At 41.0% G+C, this 13127-nt stretch overlaps 1 protein-coding gene across 6 annotated transcripts in view; it reads left to right on the forward strand.

Moving 5' to 3' along the window:
- The window catches only part of CRIM1 (cysteine rich transmembrane BMP regulator 1), a 301489-nt gene that overhangs the window by 269025 nt on the left and 19337 nt on the right, over positions 1-13127 (forward strand). For all 6 annotated transcript variants that reach the window (XM_084625219.1, XM_084625220.1, XM_084625222.1 and 3 more), the window contains 2 exons: positions 6685-6900; positions 8433-8654. In XM_084625219.1, coding sequence (XP_084481345.1) covers positions 6685-6900; positions 8433-8654 — 438 coding nt within the window. The remainder of the gene's footprint in view (positions 1-6684; positions 6901-8432; positions 8655-13127) is intronic.

A 13127-nucleotide genomic window follows, 5' to 3' on the forward strand; every position in this document is an offset into this window, starting at 1 on the left:
TTCAGCACTGAAGTTCTGTCCATTACTGAGCAATCTTATGGTCACAGTGCAGCCTGAATCACCATTCTTCTCCTCAGCTGTTAGTGTCCTGTTTCTCAGGACCAGCTACCACAGTTGTTGTGGTACCAGTAAGCTCTTCAGCTCCAGTGCTGGGGGAAGACTCAAAGTCATCCCTAGAACTCCAGATAGGGAAGTCCCACTGTTAGAGGAGGTGTATTCATTTTCTTCCTTCCCTTCAGAGCACAGTAGGGGAGCACCTCCTACTCACCCACCTTGTTCCTATACATAAGACCCCTATTTGACATACAGGGAATCTACAAGCTATCACTGCAAATGCAGACCTCTGGGATCTCAGGGAGAATATTCACTTTGGCATCCACGACCCCAGCCTCTTACCCCTACCGTATGCAATATTGGCTCTTGTGAGCCACTTGGGGTATGCATCCAGTGAGGAAGCCTGCCTCTAGTGACCCCCTTCCCTCATTAGGGTTCGCTCTCCCTCTCCTATGAAACTTCATAGCTTGGCTTAAGAGAGGTAGCTGGTACACACTTGCACTGTGTGCCAGGAAGAAAAGGAAAGTGAAGAGGAATTACATGCTGACTGAAGTGCATCCTATCCCAGCAGCAATCTCCTCTTCCTCAGCAGACCAGACAGTAGAGCCCTTCTCTCCCACTGAGCCGTTCCATGGCGCACATTTTAGAAATTCCTGTGGAGTTGTGCGATTTTTCCTGCACTATTTACTGGACATTCTGCTGTGCCCAATAACCAAGTCCTTTTAGAACCAGGCAAATACATGGCATACCCTAGCATCTGTGGTACCCAAGTCCCTTCCAATGGGTTTGAATATTTTCACACTCATCAAGTTCCTGAGTGCATGAAAGGTCCAAAATTCCAGGACCACCCCATAAAATTACTCAAAAAATCAAAAATAAAAAAATAGTTTCTTTGGCAGGAAAAATTGCCCATTAGCAAGCCTGCAGATGCGCACTGCAAATTACTAGCTGCTCCTGTCAACGTGTGGTTACTTTAATGGAACAAGGTGTCACAATTTATCGAGAAACTCCCTCAAGAACACAGGGAGGAATTGAAGTCTGTGGTACCTGAGGGACAGTTGGTAGCTCATCCATCACTGAGGTGGCATTAGAGGTGTTTTACACAAGAGCATGGTCAGTGGCTACCCCCATTGCCACTTGCAGGGCTTCATGGCTACAATATTCAGTAATACCGAAGGAGGTTCAGGGAGCAATTGAGGATCTTGGATTTGAAGTCTCTGACTGCTCAACACAAGAACTGAGGAAGCCCTGAGCTCTCTTAAAAATCAGAGAGAGACTCCATTCTTTGGGAGTCCATGTGACAGCCCCTAGGAGAAAGCAGGCCAGGTCACAAAGCTACTCTAGACAAAGGCCCTCCACTGTTATTACAACCCACAAAGATCCTCGGAGTCACCAAGGAAGAAGCAGAGGTTGCAATGCAGAAGGCCTTCAGCTTTTTTCTCCTCTACTACACATCTTGTGTCCACCTTAGAGCAGTAAGTTTGATGCCATAATTGAGAGCCCAGTGCATACACTGCTGTTGTTAACCCAACAGTCCAAACCCAACGAGCCCGAGTCAATTGGCCTGGTCTCTGGGACTCACTGCAAGGCTCTTTTTTTGCTGTGTAGATGTACCCTCAGAATTGTGGGTTTTATGGCCTTGTGCATTACATCACGCAGCATGTCAGACTTCATCTACTCTCCATGCAAGGGTGGTTGAAATCAATGTATCTTCCCAGCAAACATCACATGCACATGAGAGTGCAGTTCACTCAAGAAGTCCTCTCATCACTAAATTGGTGGAAGGACCCACTATCAAGGTCTTTGACCTTTTCTCCACCTCTGCCTACCAAGATGCTGGTGACCAATTCCTACATGCTTGATTGGGCAGCTCACCTAGACACTCACAAGCCTAAGATCTCTGGACTCACAAAGAGACTTCCGCACATAAACATCCTAGAGCTCAGAGCTGTTTGTCTAACATGTACAGCATTTCTTCCCATGCTAGGTGGGCTAATAGTTCAGGTAATGACAAACAACACAATAGCATTGTTTTATGTCAGCAGACAGGCAGGTGCATGATCATCCCCCACCTTTGTGAAGAAACTTTTAGCCTCGGGAACACGTGCATTTGTTACCAAATCACACCACTAGGTCTTAATCGGCTAGGTATACAGAATGTCATAGCAGACCAGCTCAGCAGGCAATTCACAGGTGACCACAAATGGACTACCGATGACTCGGTCCTTCAAAGCATCTTACGTGGGTGGAGATACCCAACCAACAGTAAACTTGTTTGTTTCAGATTAGTACAAGTAATGCTAAATATTCTGTTAAAAGGGGAAATCTGAGCCCAGGCTCCTTGTCCAATGCTCTTCTCCTCTCATGGATTCCAGGGATGATGTATGCCTATCCACTGGGTCCTAAGGAAATTCAGACAGGTTTCAGCAGATCATGTTTGCCACAACTTGGCTCAGGCAGTTTTGGTATTGAGACCTAAATGAGCCTGTCAGTTCAGCGCCCAGTAACATTATCTGTTTTACTTGATGTAATCTCCCAAAATAGAGGTCAGATCGTATATCCAGACCCTAGCATCATTGTATCTGACAGTGTGGATGCTAGCTGATTAACTATGATCAAAAGAAGCTGTTCAGCTGAAGTCCAGAATATATTGGTGCATAGTAGGAGAGATTCTACTAGACTGACCTATGCAGTCAGATGGAAGCAGGTCCCAATCTGAAAAGGATAGTGTCACTTGTCTCCCATAGAAGGGAGATAAAAGCCCCGAGGTGTGCTATTCTGAGCTATGTGCTATCCCTAAGCATTCAGGGCTGTTCTTTAAGCTCTATAAGAGTACAGTAAGCAGAAGTATCAGCACATCATCCTTGTGTCCAAGGTCATAGCATATTTTCTCATCCTACAAATTGCTAGATTCCTCAAGTGCCTCATTCATGTGTTCCTCACAGTCTGGGTCCCGCGCACCCCTTCCCAACCCCCCCCCCCCCCGCCGCTTTCTGGGACCTTAATATAGTTTTAGCCTGGTTAATGGGACTTCATTTTGAGCCCCTAGCAACTTGCTCCATATACTATCTATGAAAACAGCTTTTTTTAGTAGCTATAATATCCCCTTGAAGGGTGGGGGAAATTCAGGCCTTCGTGGCTGGTCCACCTCACCAGTAATCCATAAAGACAAAGTGGAGCTTGCAGCCCCGCCACACACAGCATTGCACCAGCGGCACAGTGAGCTGAGGCTGTGGGGAAGGGGGAACAGCAGGGGAGGGGCCGGGGGCTAGCGTCTCGGGCCAGGAGCTCAGGGGCCAGGCAGGAGGGTCCCGCGGGCCATAGTTTGCCCACCTCTACTCTAGGCCCTACTCTGTTTTTACAAAAAAAAGGCTCAAATGTTCATTTAAATCAGATGGTTCACCTGCAAGATTTCTTTCCCAAGCCCCACTCCAACTAAATGCAAGCCAAACTGCACACTGTTGGCATACTTAGAGTTCTCTCATATTACCTTGGCAGAACAAGACGATTCAGGAGTCTTGTAGCATTTGTAGCTACAAGGATGCAAGAATCAGGCAATATCTACCCAAAGCTGGTCTAAATGGATATCTAATTGTATTAAAACATGGCGTAAATTAGCTAGATTAGATCCACTCATGCAGGTTAGATCCCATTTCACCAGGTCACAGGCAGCTTCTGAGGGGTTTTTTAAGAAGCGTACAAATTTCAGAAATGTACAGGGCAGCTACATGGGATCATTTTTACCCAGCACTGTTCCTTAGTTGTGGCCTCAAGATCTGACACTCACTTTGATAGAGCTGTGCTGCAGTCACTATTTAAATAAGACGCCTAGCACCCACCTCCTGACTGTGAGGTCACCATTTGCTCATCACCAGCAGTGCAAACAGTGTGGACAGTCACACCAAGAGGAAAGAACAATTACTTAACCTGCAGCAACTGTGGTTCTTCAAGATGTGTTGTCCACAGGGATTCCATGACCCACCCTCCTCCTCCACTGCTGTGGCATCCTGTACCATATGGATTCTGTTTTGGCAAAGGAGCTGAGGGATGGTTGGGCCTATTCTGACTTTTATACCTTTCAGTTGGTGAGGGGGAGGACATCCAGAGTGTAGGTATGGCCCCAACAGCATTGCTGGCCAAAAGAAACCAGCCTCATGTACATGGGACAAGTCTCTAAGAACTACAGTTGCTGTAGGGTAAGTAACTGTCATTTCCCATGTACTTGATTCTGGGATACTTGGTAAAAATTCTTGCAAGTCTCTGGCAGTTTCAGATAAATTTTAAAAACGGATGATTTTATTGTATGAAAATGAATAATACAATCAAATCAGTAGATGTTGCTTTGTTTTTATATTAATTTCAGTTTACATTAGAGTACCCCCATATTTTCAGTTTTTGATAAGCTGCAGATTTTTGTATGGATAAAGTGTTACATCGCAGAAGATGTTGGGAGAAAGCAGGTTAGGCAGCTGGGTCAGTTTGGAATTATGGGATAAGCACATTAGCTGAATGTGTCTGCCAAAATAGTCACCCGTGAAATAGTTAACAAAATTGAGCCTTACACTGTCAGTTTTAAATTTCAGCATTAACAATTTACAGATATGAATGAGGCAGCTCATCAGAGTTGCTGTTTTTCAGGCTGTTCACGAATATTGTATTGGTTTATGCTCAGTTTCATGTTTTGGATATTTTGGCAACCATGAGGAATAGAAACATTTTTCAGAATGAAGGCTTAGATTCTGGAGTACAGTTCTTTGCAAAGGACAGATTCTGTGGCACATTCCACTGCCACAGAATCACAGAAAACACAGTGCCCTGAACATTATGAGTTTGTCTCCTTTGATTCTTTGTACTCTCAGCTTGGGGCTAGCCACACACTCTGCCCTGCTGCACTTTCTGCTTTTCTTGGAAGGCTGCACATAAGTCAGAATGCAGCAGGGCCACCCACATTTCAGCTGCCAAGAGTTTATTCCTTTGCTGTATCCACATTTTTACATGTTAATGATGAGAACAAACTAAACAGCAGTAGTATTACAGAACACTGTAGGTTTCAGTAGGGAGTCAGAGGAAAGGAGTCATTATATAGCATTGCTGGAGTGTTGGCTGACTAGGAGAGTAACAAGGGTGTCACCCTTCTCTGTGTGTGTGGCAGAAAGGCTTATAAAATGATCAGGTATTCAGGAACCAATTCTAGAGCACATTTGACGAGCCAGGTACTGGTTCAGGAACATTATAAGCCTTGTCTTGTCATAAATTTTGCAGTAACTCAATTGCAAGAGTTGTTTCCATGCTAAGGGAGTGAGAAACAAAATTTGATGTTGAGCAGTGCTACCTGGTTATGCTATTTTGACTATAAGCCCTGGGTAAGTTGCTGTGTATTAAATTGGTTTGCGGTTTTGCAGAATGCCCAGATGTAAAATAGGCTACTTGCTGAGACAAATAGCTTTATTCAGATATGCTATTAGTCATAAGCCATGGATAAAATAAGATAATGCTGATGTAATGTAGTCATGTACCATTACCAGAAGTTCCTACCATTAACTCTTTTCTTGGAGGATGATGTCCTCATGGAAAAATTATTAGCATCCCCAGTGAAGGCAGCTGGTATATGGAAATGGGCACAGACTGATCCTGTGCTATTCCATATGCTCCAATTTTTCTACAGGGCTGGCTTGAAAATTAAATGAAGAGGAAATATCCCCTTCTTGGGATGCAGCTGCTTGTGGGACAGCTGGCATGGGGCTATCTGCAGCATTGCACTGCTTGTGAGCTAATAAACTGACTTATCTTCTATGTCCAAGTTATTACAATCACCCTGAACACTTTCTGTCCCTTTCACATTTATACTCTTCTTCTTGTAGATATCCATTCAGCCTCCTTAATCATTTTAGATGTTCTAAGAATTCCTTCCAAATTCCTGATATCAGACTCTAACACCATTTTATGTACAATACCCTGGAGAAGGAATATAACCTCCCACTTCTGTGCACATAGATCAAATTTGCATTGATATTTTTGGCTTCAGGTTTCCCTGCAAGCTCATATCTAAATTTTCTGCCCACCAGTACTTAGTATTTATATATAAATCGCTGACTTCCATGTTCTATAGCAGAGGCTCTCAACCAGGGGAGAAAACTTCTAATAATTCAGTAAGACAGAGGACCATCCAGGCCAAGTTTGAGTGAGTAGCATTGAGAGCCCAAATGCCAGGCTGTATCCTTCTCACTGTTGTAACCAGGCAGGAGGAGAGGGTGTGGCTCCAACTTTAAGAAAACTGCTAAAGCAGGGTGTGATTCAAAAAAGGTTGAGAACTCCTGTTCTGCAGCTATTTCATTAAGTGTGCCCATGTTTAATTGCTTTCTCAGATATGTATTAGCTAGCACTTTTTGTAAGTGGAGTCTCATATTACTCTTTCTGATGTCTCATTTCTCCCACCTTTTGCCATAATGATATGCACATAATCTTATTTATTTATACAGCTGCTTTCTCAGCTAACTTTACTTGACTTTGTTACTATTGTTCTTATATTATCAATAATAACAGTCAGAAAGTAATACACCTTGGTTGTATTTTATTGACGATAGTCCCAACATATTTTCATTTGTTTGCCTTTTAATTCTCTTTTCCTAGATGAATCAATTGTGCAGAAGCCAGAGCTCAGCAGTCCATCTATCTGCCATGCTCCAGGAGGAGAGTATTTTGTAGAAGGAGAGACATGGAATATTGATTCCTGCACGCAATGTACATGTCATAGTGGACGCGTTCTGTGTGAGACTGAAGTCTGCCCACCTCTTCTTTGTCAAAACCCCATCCGTACACAGGATTCCTGCTGTCCACAGTGCCCAGGTAAGCATGACCTACCAGTTATCAGCATGGGCCTTTCTGGATCTTCTGCAAAATCCTGTGAAATTGGCAATAAATATTTAGACTTGAATAGAGTCAACTGCTGGTTCTGTGATTGCATAGGAGCAATCCCTGTAGCCATCATCCATGATAGTTTCTGGAGAAGGATGTCCAAAACCTTCAGTAACAATGCCTGCTTAAATCATTTGTGAACATTTAAAAAAAAATGAATAGATACTGTAAGGAGCAGTGCTATCAATAGCACTCACTTAATGTGCGGGTAAGCGCCAGAGGGTTGGAAAAGTGCAAATGTCTTCAAAAAGATTGGATGGGGATGAGGAAGTAATCCTGACAAATACTGTCTCGCAAATCCAGCTTCTATCCCTATTAAAACAATGAAGAAAAGATTAAGAAACATTGAAACTAAGTGAAAGGAATTCAGCGAAGAGCAAGGAAAATGACTAAGGGACCAGAGAGACTGATTTATGAAGAACGATTAAAAGAGCTAAATATGCATAGCTTGGCCAAACCATGAGTTTAGGTTAGCTGTCTACAAGTATAGAAGACTAAAAGTGCCAAAAAGGGAAAATAGAATAGACTTGAGTAAAGGAAGTGTAGTTGGATAGGAAACATTTTTCTAACAGTAATATTACTTCTTATGGGAAACAATATGGTATTGTCTCCCTTAGGAAGTAATGGAAGCCCCATTGCTTGAGTCATTTAAAACAAACAGAACAAAACACTCACAAATACACTGTAGATAACAATACTGGGTTGGCAGGGGGATAACCTAATAGATCTCTTTAATCAATAATTTATGAAAAGAGAAAGGTGTGTAAGTATCTAGAGGCTAATGGAACCAATAAGTCAAATGAGTTTATAAAGAACAAATCATGCTGGATAAATTTGATGAAGTTTTTGAAGTTTTCCTATATTATTGGATAAATGGAACACAGTAAACATAATATATGGCTTTTAGTAAAGAGTGTTCTATAATGCCTTATTAAACTTTATTTGAAATATTAAGCCAAATTAGTTTAAATAAGATAATTGTAACACTCATTAAAATAGAGCTACAGCCCACTTCATCGGATGCATGCAGTGGAAAATACAATAGGACGATTTCATATACACAGAGAACAAGAAACAATGGGTGTTACCATACACACTATAACTGTTATTTTTCCCCCCTACTGTTCCTCACACGTTCTTGTCAACTGCTGGAAATGGCCCATCTTGATTATCACTACAAAAGGTTTTTTTTCTCTCCTGCTGGTAATAGCTCACCTTAACTGATCACTCTCGTTATAGTGTGTATGGTAACACCCATTGTTTCATGTTGTCTGTGTATATAAAATCATCCTACTGTATTTTCCACTGCAGGCATCCGATGAAGTGGGCTGTAGCCCATGAAAGCTTATGCTCAAATAAATTTGTTAGTCTCTAAGGTGCCACAAGTACTCCTGTTCTTTTTAGTAACTGTAAGGTAAGTAACGGTTCTTTACTTCTGCTGATCTGTCTATTCATATTTCTAGATGAACCTCGTCAGCCTTCCTCATCGAGCAACGAGAGCATGCCCAATTACTGCAAAAATGATGAAGGAGATATTTTCCTGACAGCTGAGTCCTGGAAACCCAATGTCTGTACTAGTTGTATTTGCATAAATGGTGTGATTAGCTGCTACTCTGAATCTTGCCCACCAGTATCCTGTGAGAGACCTGTTTTGAGAAAAGGACAGTGTTGTCCTTATTGTATAGGTAAGCAAATAAACAAAATAGTTTGCTCTTCCCACTTGGGAATAAGAATAAAGAGGTATATTTTCAATCAGTCGGAGAATGTACAGTCTCCTTTTGTGTTGGTGCAGTTTGTGCCTGCAATTGAGTTGTAGGCAAAAATCTGCATATTTGAATCTCTAGCTACTTGATTTGCACCTACAATGAGGTAATTAGTAGGGCAAAAATGCAGATGCAGTTTGCACCCAAAAATGGGAGGCCACCCTTCTGAAAATGTATAACTTGGTTACTTATCACAGTTGATGAAAACATTAAAGAGAAATTCATCCTCGTTGTATTTAATATGTTCTGTAATGATATGTAAGAGGATATAAACAGCATATTAAATACAACTGTAGATAATGCTAAATTGGAAGGTATTGTGAAAACTCGTAGAGAATAGAGACATTTTATGAAGAAATATAAGTCGGTTAGAAATATAGCTAGAAAAATGAGTCAACATGGAAAAATGCAAGTTGTATCTGGAGAAAAATATTAAACATAATCAGTGGAAAGGAGATTTTGGACAGCAATAATACTTTAAAAATACTGGTGATAGTGAACACAAATTGGATTTGAACTTGCAATTAAGTATATAAAGGTTGCCATTAGAAAGTGAACATTTGCCAACAGTTACCCACAGTAGTATCAGCGATTGCCCCAGTCTTTCACTAAACTTAGAATAAATATCTTTGGTAGCAGATGGCAAAGGATGATTTTTTAAATGCCTCTGCTTTAGCTGCAAAAAACTACAATTTGGAGGCACCTACACAGAAATATCATGCCATGAACAAGGTAAAGTAATACAGTCCTTTGTCTGTCTGGCATTCGTCAGAAAGGACTTATGATATTTTAGTCAGTTTTGTGACCCTCATTGCCAGGAAGAAGTGGAGAAAAATATGGAGGGAATTCAAAGAAATGCAACAAAAAATTGAGTGGCTGTAGGAACTGATGTTTCAGCAGATATGGTTCATTTTACCCATCTATATAATAGGTATAATAATATTTATCTCCATCATAAGGGCATGTTGAGTGTGGTTTTGAAACATTTTGAGATACTTAATAACAATACTATTAATATAGCACTTCACTTCTTCTATTTGCTGTAGAACATTAGGTAATCCTTGAATATAAGGTGCTATAATGTTTTATAACATACAAAAATTAACTACAGCAAAAGTATGTTATTTAGGTTGCAAAGTCAAGCACTGAAAAGAAATGTCAAGTTTACAGTTGCTCTTCAGATTTCTAGTGCTTGAGTTATAGGTCTTCTTACCTTGGCTAGCAGCAGGAGAAAGCTGTTATTTGGAGGGGAGGGATGGGCTGCTAGGACCAGATACTGGGTCTTGGAGGGTGCTGGTGGGAAGCCTGGCCCATCTCTCTCTCCCCTCTTCTGCTTTCCCCATTTACCACACGGAGTTAAGGGATAGCCACCCACATCTGGTTTTCCCCAAAGTAGGGGATGGCCCCAGGAAGCCATTCTCTGGGTCTAAGGGATAGCTGGAGGGAGCCTAGCCTGGCTCTCCCTTGCCCACAGTTGGTCCAGCAGCTTCCAAGCATTCCCAGTATAATGTGATCTGCTGCTGCTGTTTTGGCAGCAGCATGATTGTAACACTAAGAATGTTTATGTTCAGCTGTTATTTTGGCATGCTGCCAATGTTTTTTTTCTGAGGACAACAATGGAGAGAAGGGAAATGGTGATTTTCAAAACTTTTGATCTTGGTAAAACCAGAACAGAATTTCCTGGGATAAAGAAAAGGCGCTTATCTAGCCCAAGGTCATTCCCCTTCTAAGTATCTCAAGTCTGGCTACTGCAAACAATTAAGGTGTTAGTTTCTCAATAAAAGGTCACAAGAATCTGTAAGCAACCTAAGCATGGGTGTCACTGTCATCTTCCCACACAAAATATAGTTACAAAATACTTAATGTTGAAATGGTGTTAAGAGTCAACCAACACAAAGATACTTTTAAACTTCTCTCTTGTGTACTTTTTTTAAAAATGAAAAACAAACCCTAATTACTAGAAAGTCTGGAAATGCCCAGTTAAGGTCTGCATGCCATCCCCTATTGCATGTGTAATAACTGATCATCATCATCCCAACCAATTTCTGTCACACACTCAGCCTTAGTTTTGTCCTTCACACACACAGAGTAATATAAGAATCTAATATTAAAATGCACAGGCATTTTTTTCTTAAATACATTTTCAACTTAGTACATCAAAAACACAGTGTTCCGAATTTTTCACTTTGAAACAAAACTACACAAAATTGGAATAGAATTTGTTCTCTTGAAACCATAGCACTTGTGGTCACGTAAAGAAGGGACATCAGTTGCACAACCTGAATACATATGCAAAAGTGCTGGAGTCTTCCTTGACTCATCACTGGGGGGACCTCATCTGGAGTCATAGAGTTGGGGAAGTCTTAGGGCATGTCTACACTGCACTGCAGTTTGGACTACGGAAGCATAAATAGCAGTGCACACCAAAGTGCTGCTCTGTAACTCATGTGTGGATGCTGTGGACACAAACTAAAAGGTTCTTAGTTTGAATTAACGTAGTCCTCTTCAAACAGGATTACATTAATGCAAGTAGGAATCTGTTCGTTTGCACCTACAGTGTTCACACATGGGAGTTACAGTGGAGCACTTTGCACACTGCTATTTACACCCCTGTAGTACAAACGGTGGGGCACTGTAGACATGCCCTTTGACTAAGTTTGATTGAACTGGTTGAAATTGCTTGAGGAATACAGGATGGGAATAAGAAAGGTCCAATTCCTCATCATGAGTTCCAGAGGCCATGTTTTCTCCATCCTAATGGCTTTATTGAAGGGGTTCTAAGAACTAGAATTCCTCTCTCATTACATCCTCCAACGCTCACTACTCTACTTAAGACTTGAGCTCTTTGAACCCCCACAGACACTTCAGCAGAATGTCTGTCTTTGAATGACTGTCTTTGAATGACTGTGTTTCAATACCATGCAAAATAAGCTATCATTCTTCTGTGCTCTGTTGTGGTCTACTTCCTTTCTCTCATGTCCACTTCTGATACCAAGTTGCAGCCTCTGTAGCCATGTGACAAAGGCACAAAACCCCAGTAAGATACTTTGTATTCCACCCTCCTTCCAAGATCTGCTTAGAATTTAAGTTCGAGACTCCTCCACAGAGCCCTCATTATGGAGGAATATCTCTGCCATATCACTGACTCCTTCACTACCTTTCCATTCTGTAGCAGCCAGAAGTCTTTGGACCATACCAAATATTTGTACATCAGACTACATCAAACTTATTTTGCCAGCTGGTGGATTCTTCTGCAGTTCTGACTGCATTTTTCACCACCACACCTTTATTTTTATTCCATCCCTTTTGTTGCTCCATGGAGCTGCAGAATGTCCTTAGTGGCATTTTCTAAGTTGTCTTTAAGTTCAGGAAGGAGAAGCTGTTTAGATAGGGTCTCCTGGATTGTGAAGCTGTGTTCTGAACAGTATTTAAAGCATAATCAAGGTAGAGTTCCATTGGATAGTTCTGCTGTTTTCTTGGAGTCCTTTGTGGACCAAAGTAGAAGGATTTCTGTTCAGTGTTCCTTAACACAGGCAGCCTGTAAGTTTTGAACACCTTCTCCTTCCTTTTACCATCTATTTCTATAATTTTTGTTTGTGCTTATTTTGGTTCCAGTTTCTGGGCTTAATGAAGCAAGGTGCTCAACATTTCAACTCCCATTAAAATGGGCAGGAGTTAAGAACACTGAACATTTTGAAGGAACAGGTCGCATATCTGGCCCTTTTCCTTTGACTGAGTAGAGCAGTGAATGTTGGCTGTCTTGCCTTATTGTACAATACCCAACGGGCTACTACCATAGACAGTTAATGAGGATACTAGAACAGTTTGATAGGTAATTTGGGATCTAGAGGTTCCAGTTCAAAATGAGTAGGCAGAATTGTGTAAATTTTATAAAAGATACTTGTTATCCAAAGATGATAGAAGAACATTTATTAAATGCAACACATATGTGGCTTTCAGATAAATAACCTCCTAGTAGGGAAGAGAAAGGAAACCAGAAATTTGATGTGTCTGATGTTACAGAAAAGTCCCAGTGATACAGGTGTCATCATAATGCATCTATTATTGATGGTTTTTTAACTCAACCAAATATTCTGTGCAGCTTGACCTCTGACATAAGAGGAAAATTAAAAATCATAATACCATAACTACGCATCTGTGTCATCACATTAATTTCATGTTAACAGAATTTGTCAAACAGCCATGGTATTTTATAAATTAAAGAGGAATAGAATACTCAGATTAAAAATCACAGTTTAATTCTTGTTTACTCTAGTGAAAATCTATTGACTTCAGTAGAGTTAAACCTGATTTACACCTTTTGTAAGAGAGAGAAGAATTGGACAATACATAGTGTTTAAAGACCTCACCTACTCAGTAAGAACATCTTAGATT

This window comes from Lepidochelys olivacea, assembly GCF_965140295.1.
Source record: "Lepidochelys olivacea isolate rLepOli2 genome assembly, chromosome: 3".
NCBI lineage: Eukaryota > Metazoa > Chordata > Testudines > Cheloniidae > Lepidochelys > Lepidochelys olivacea.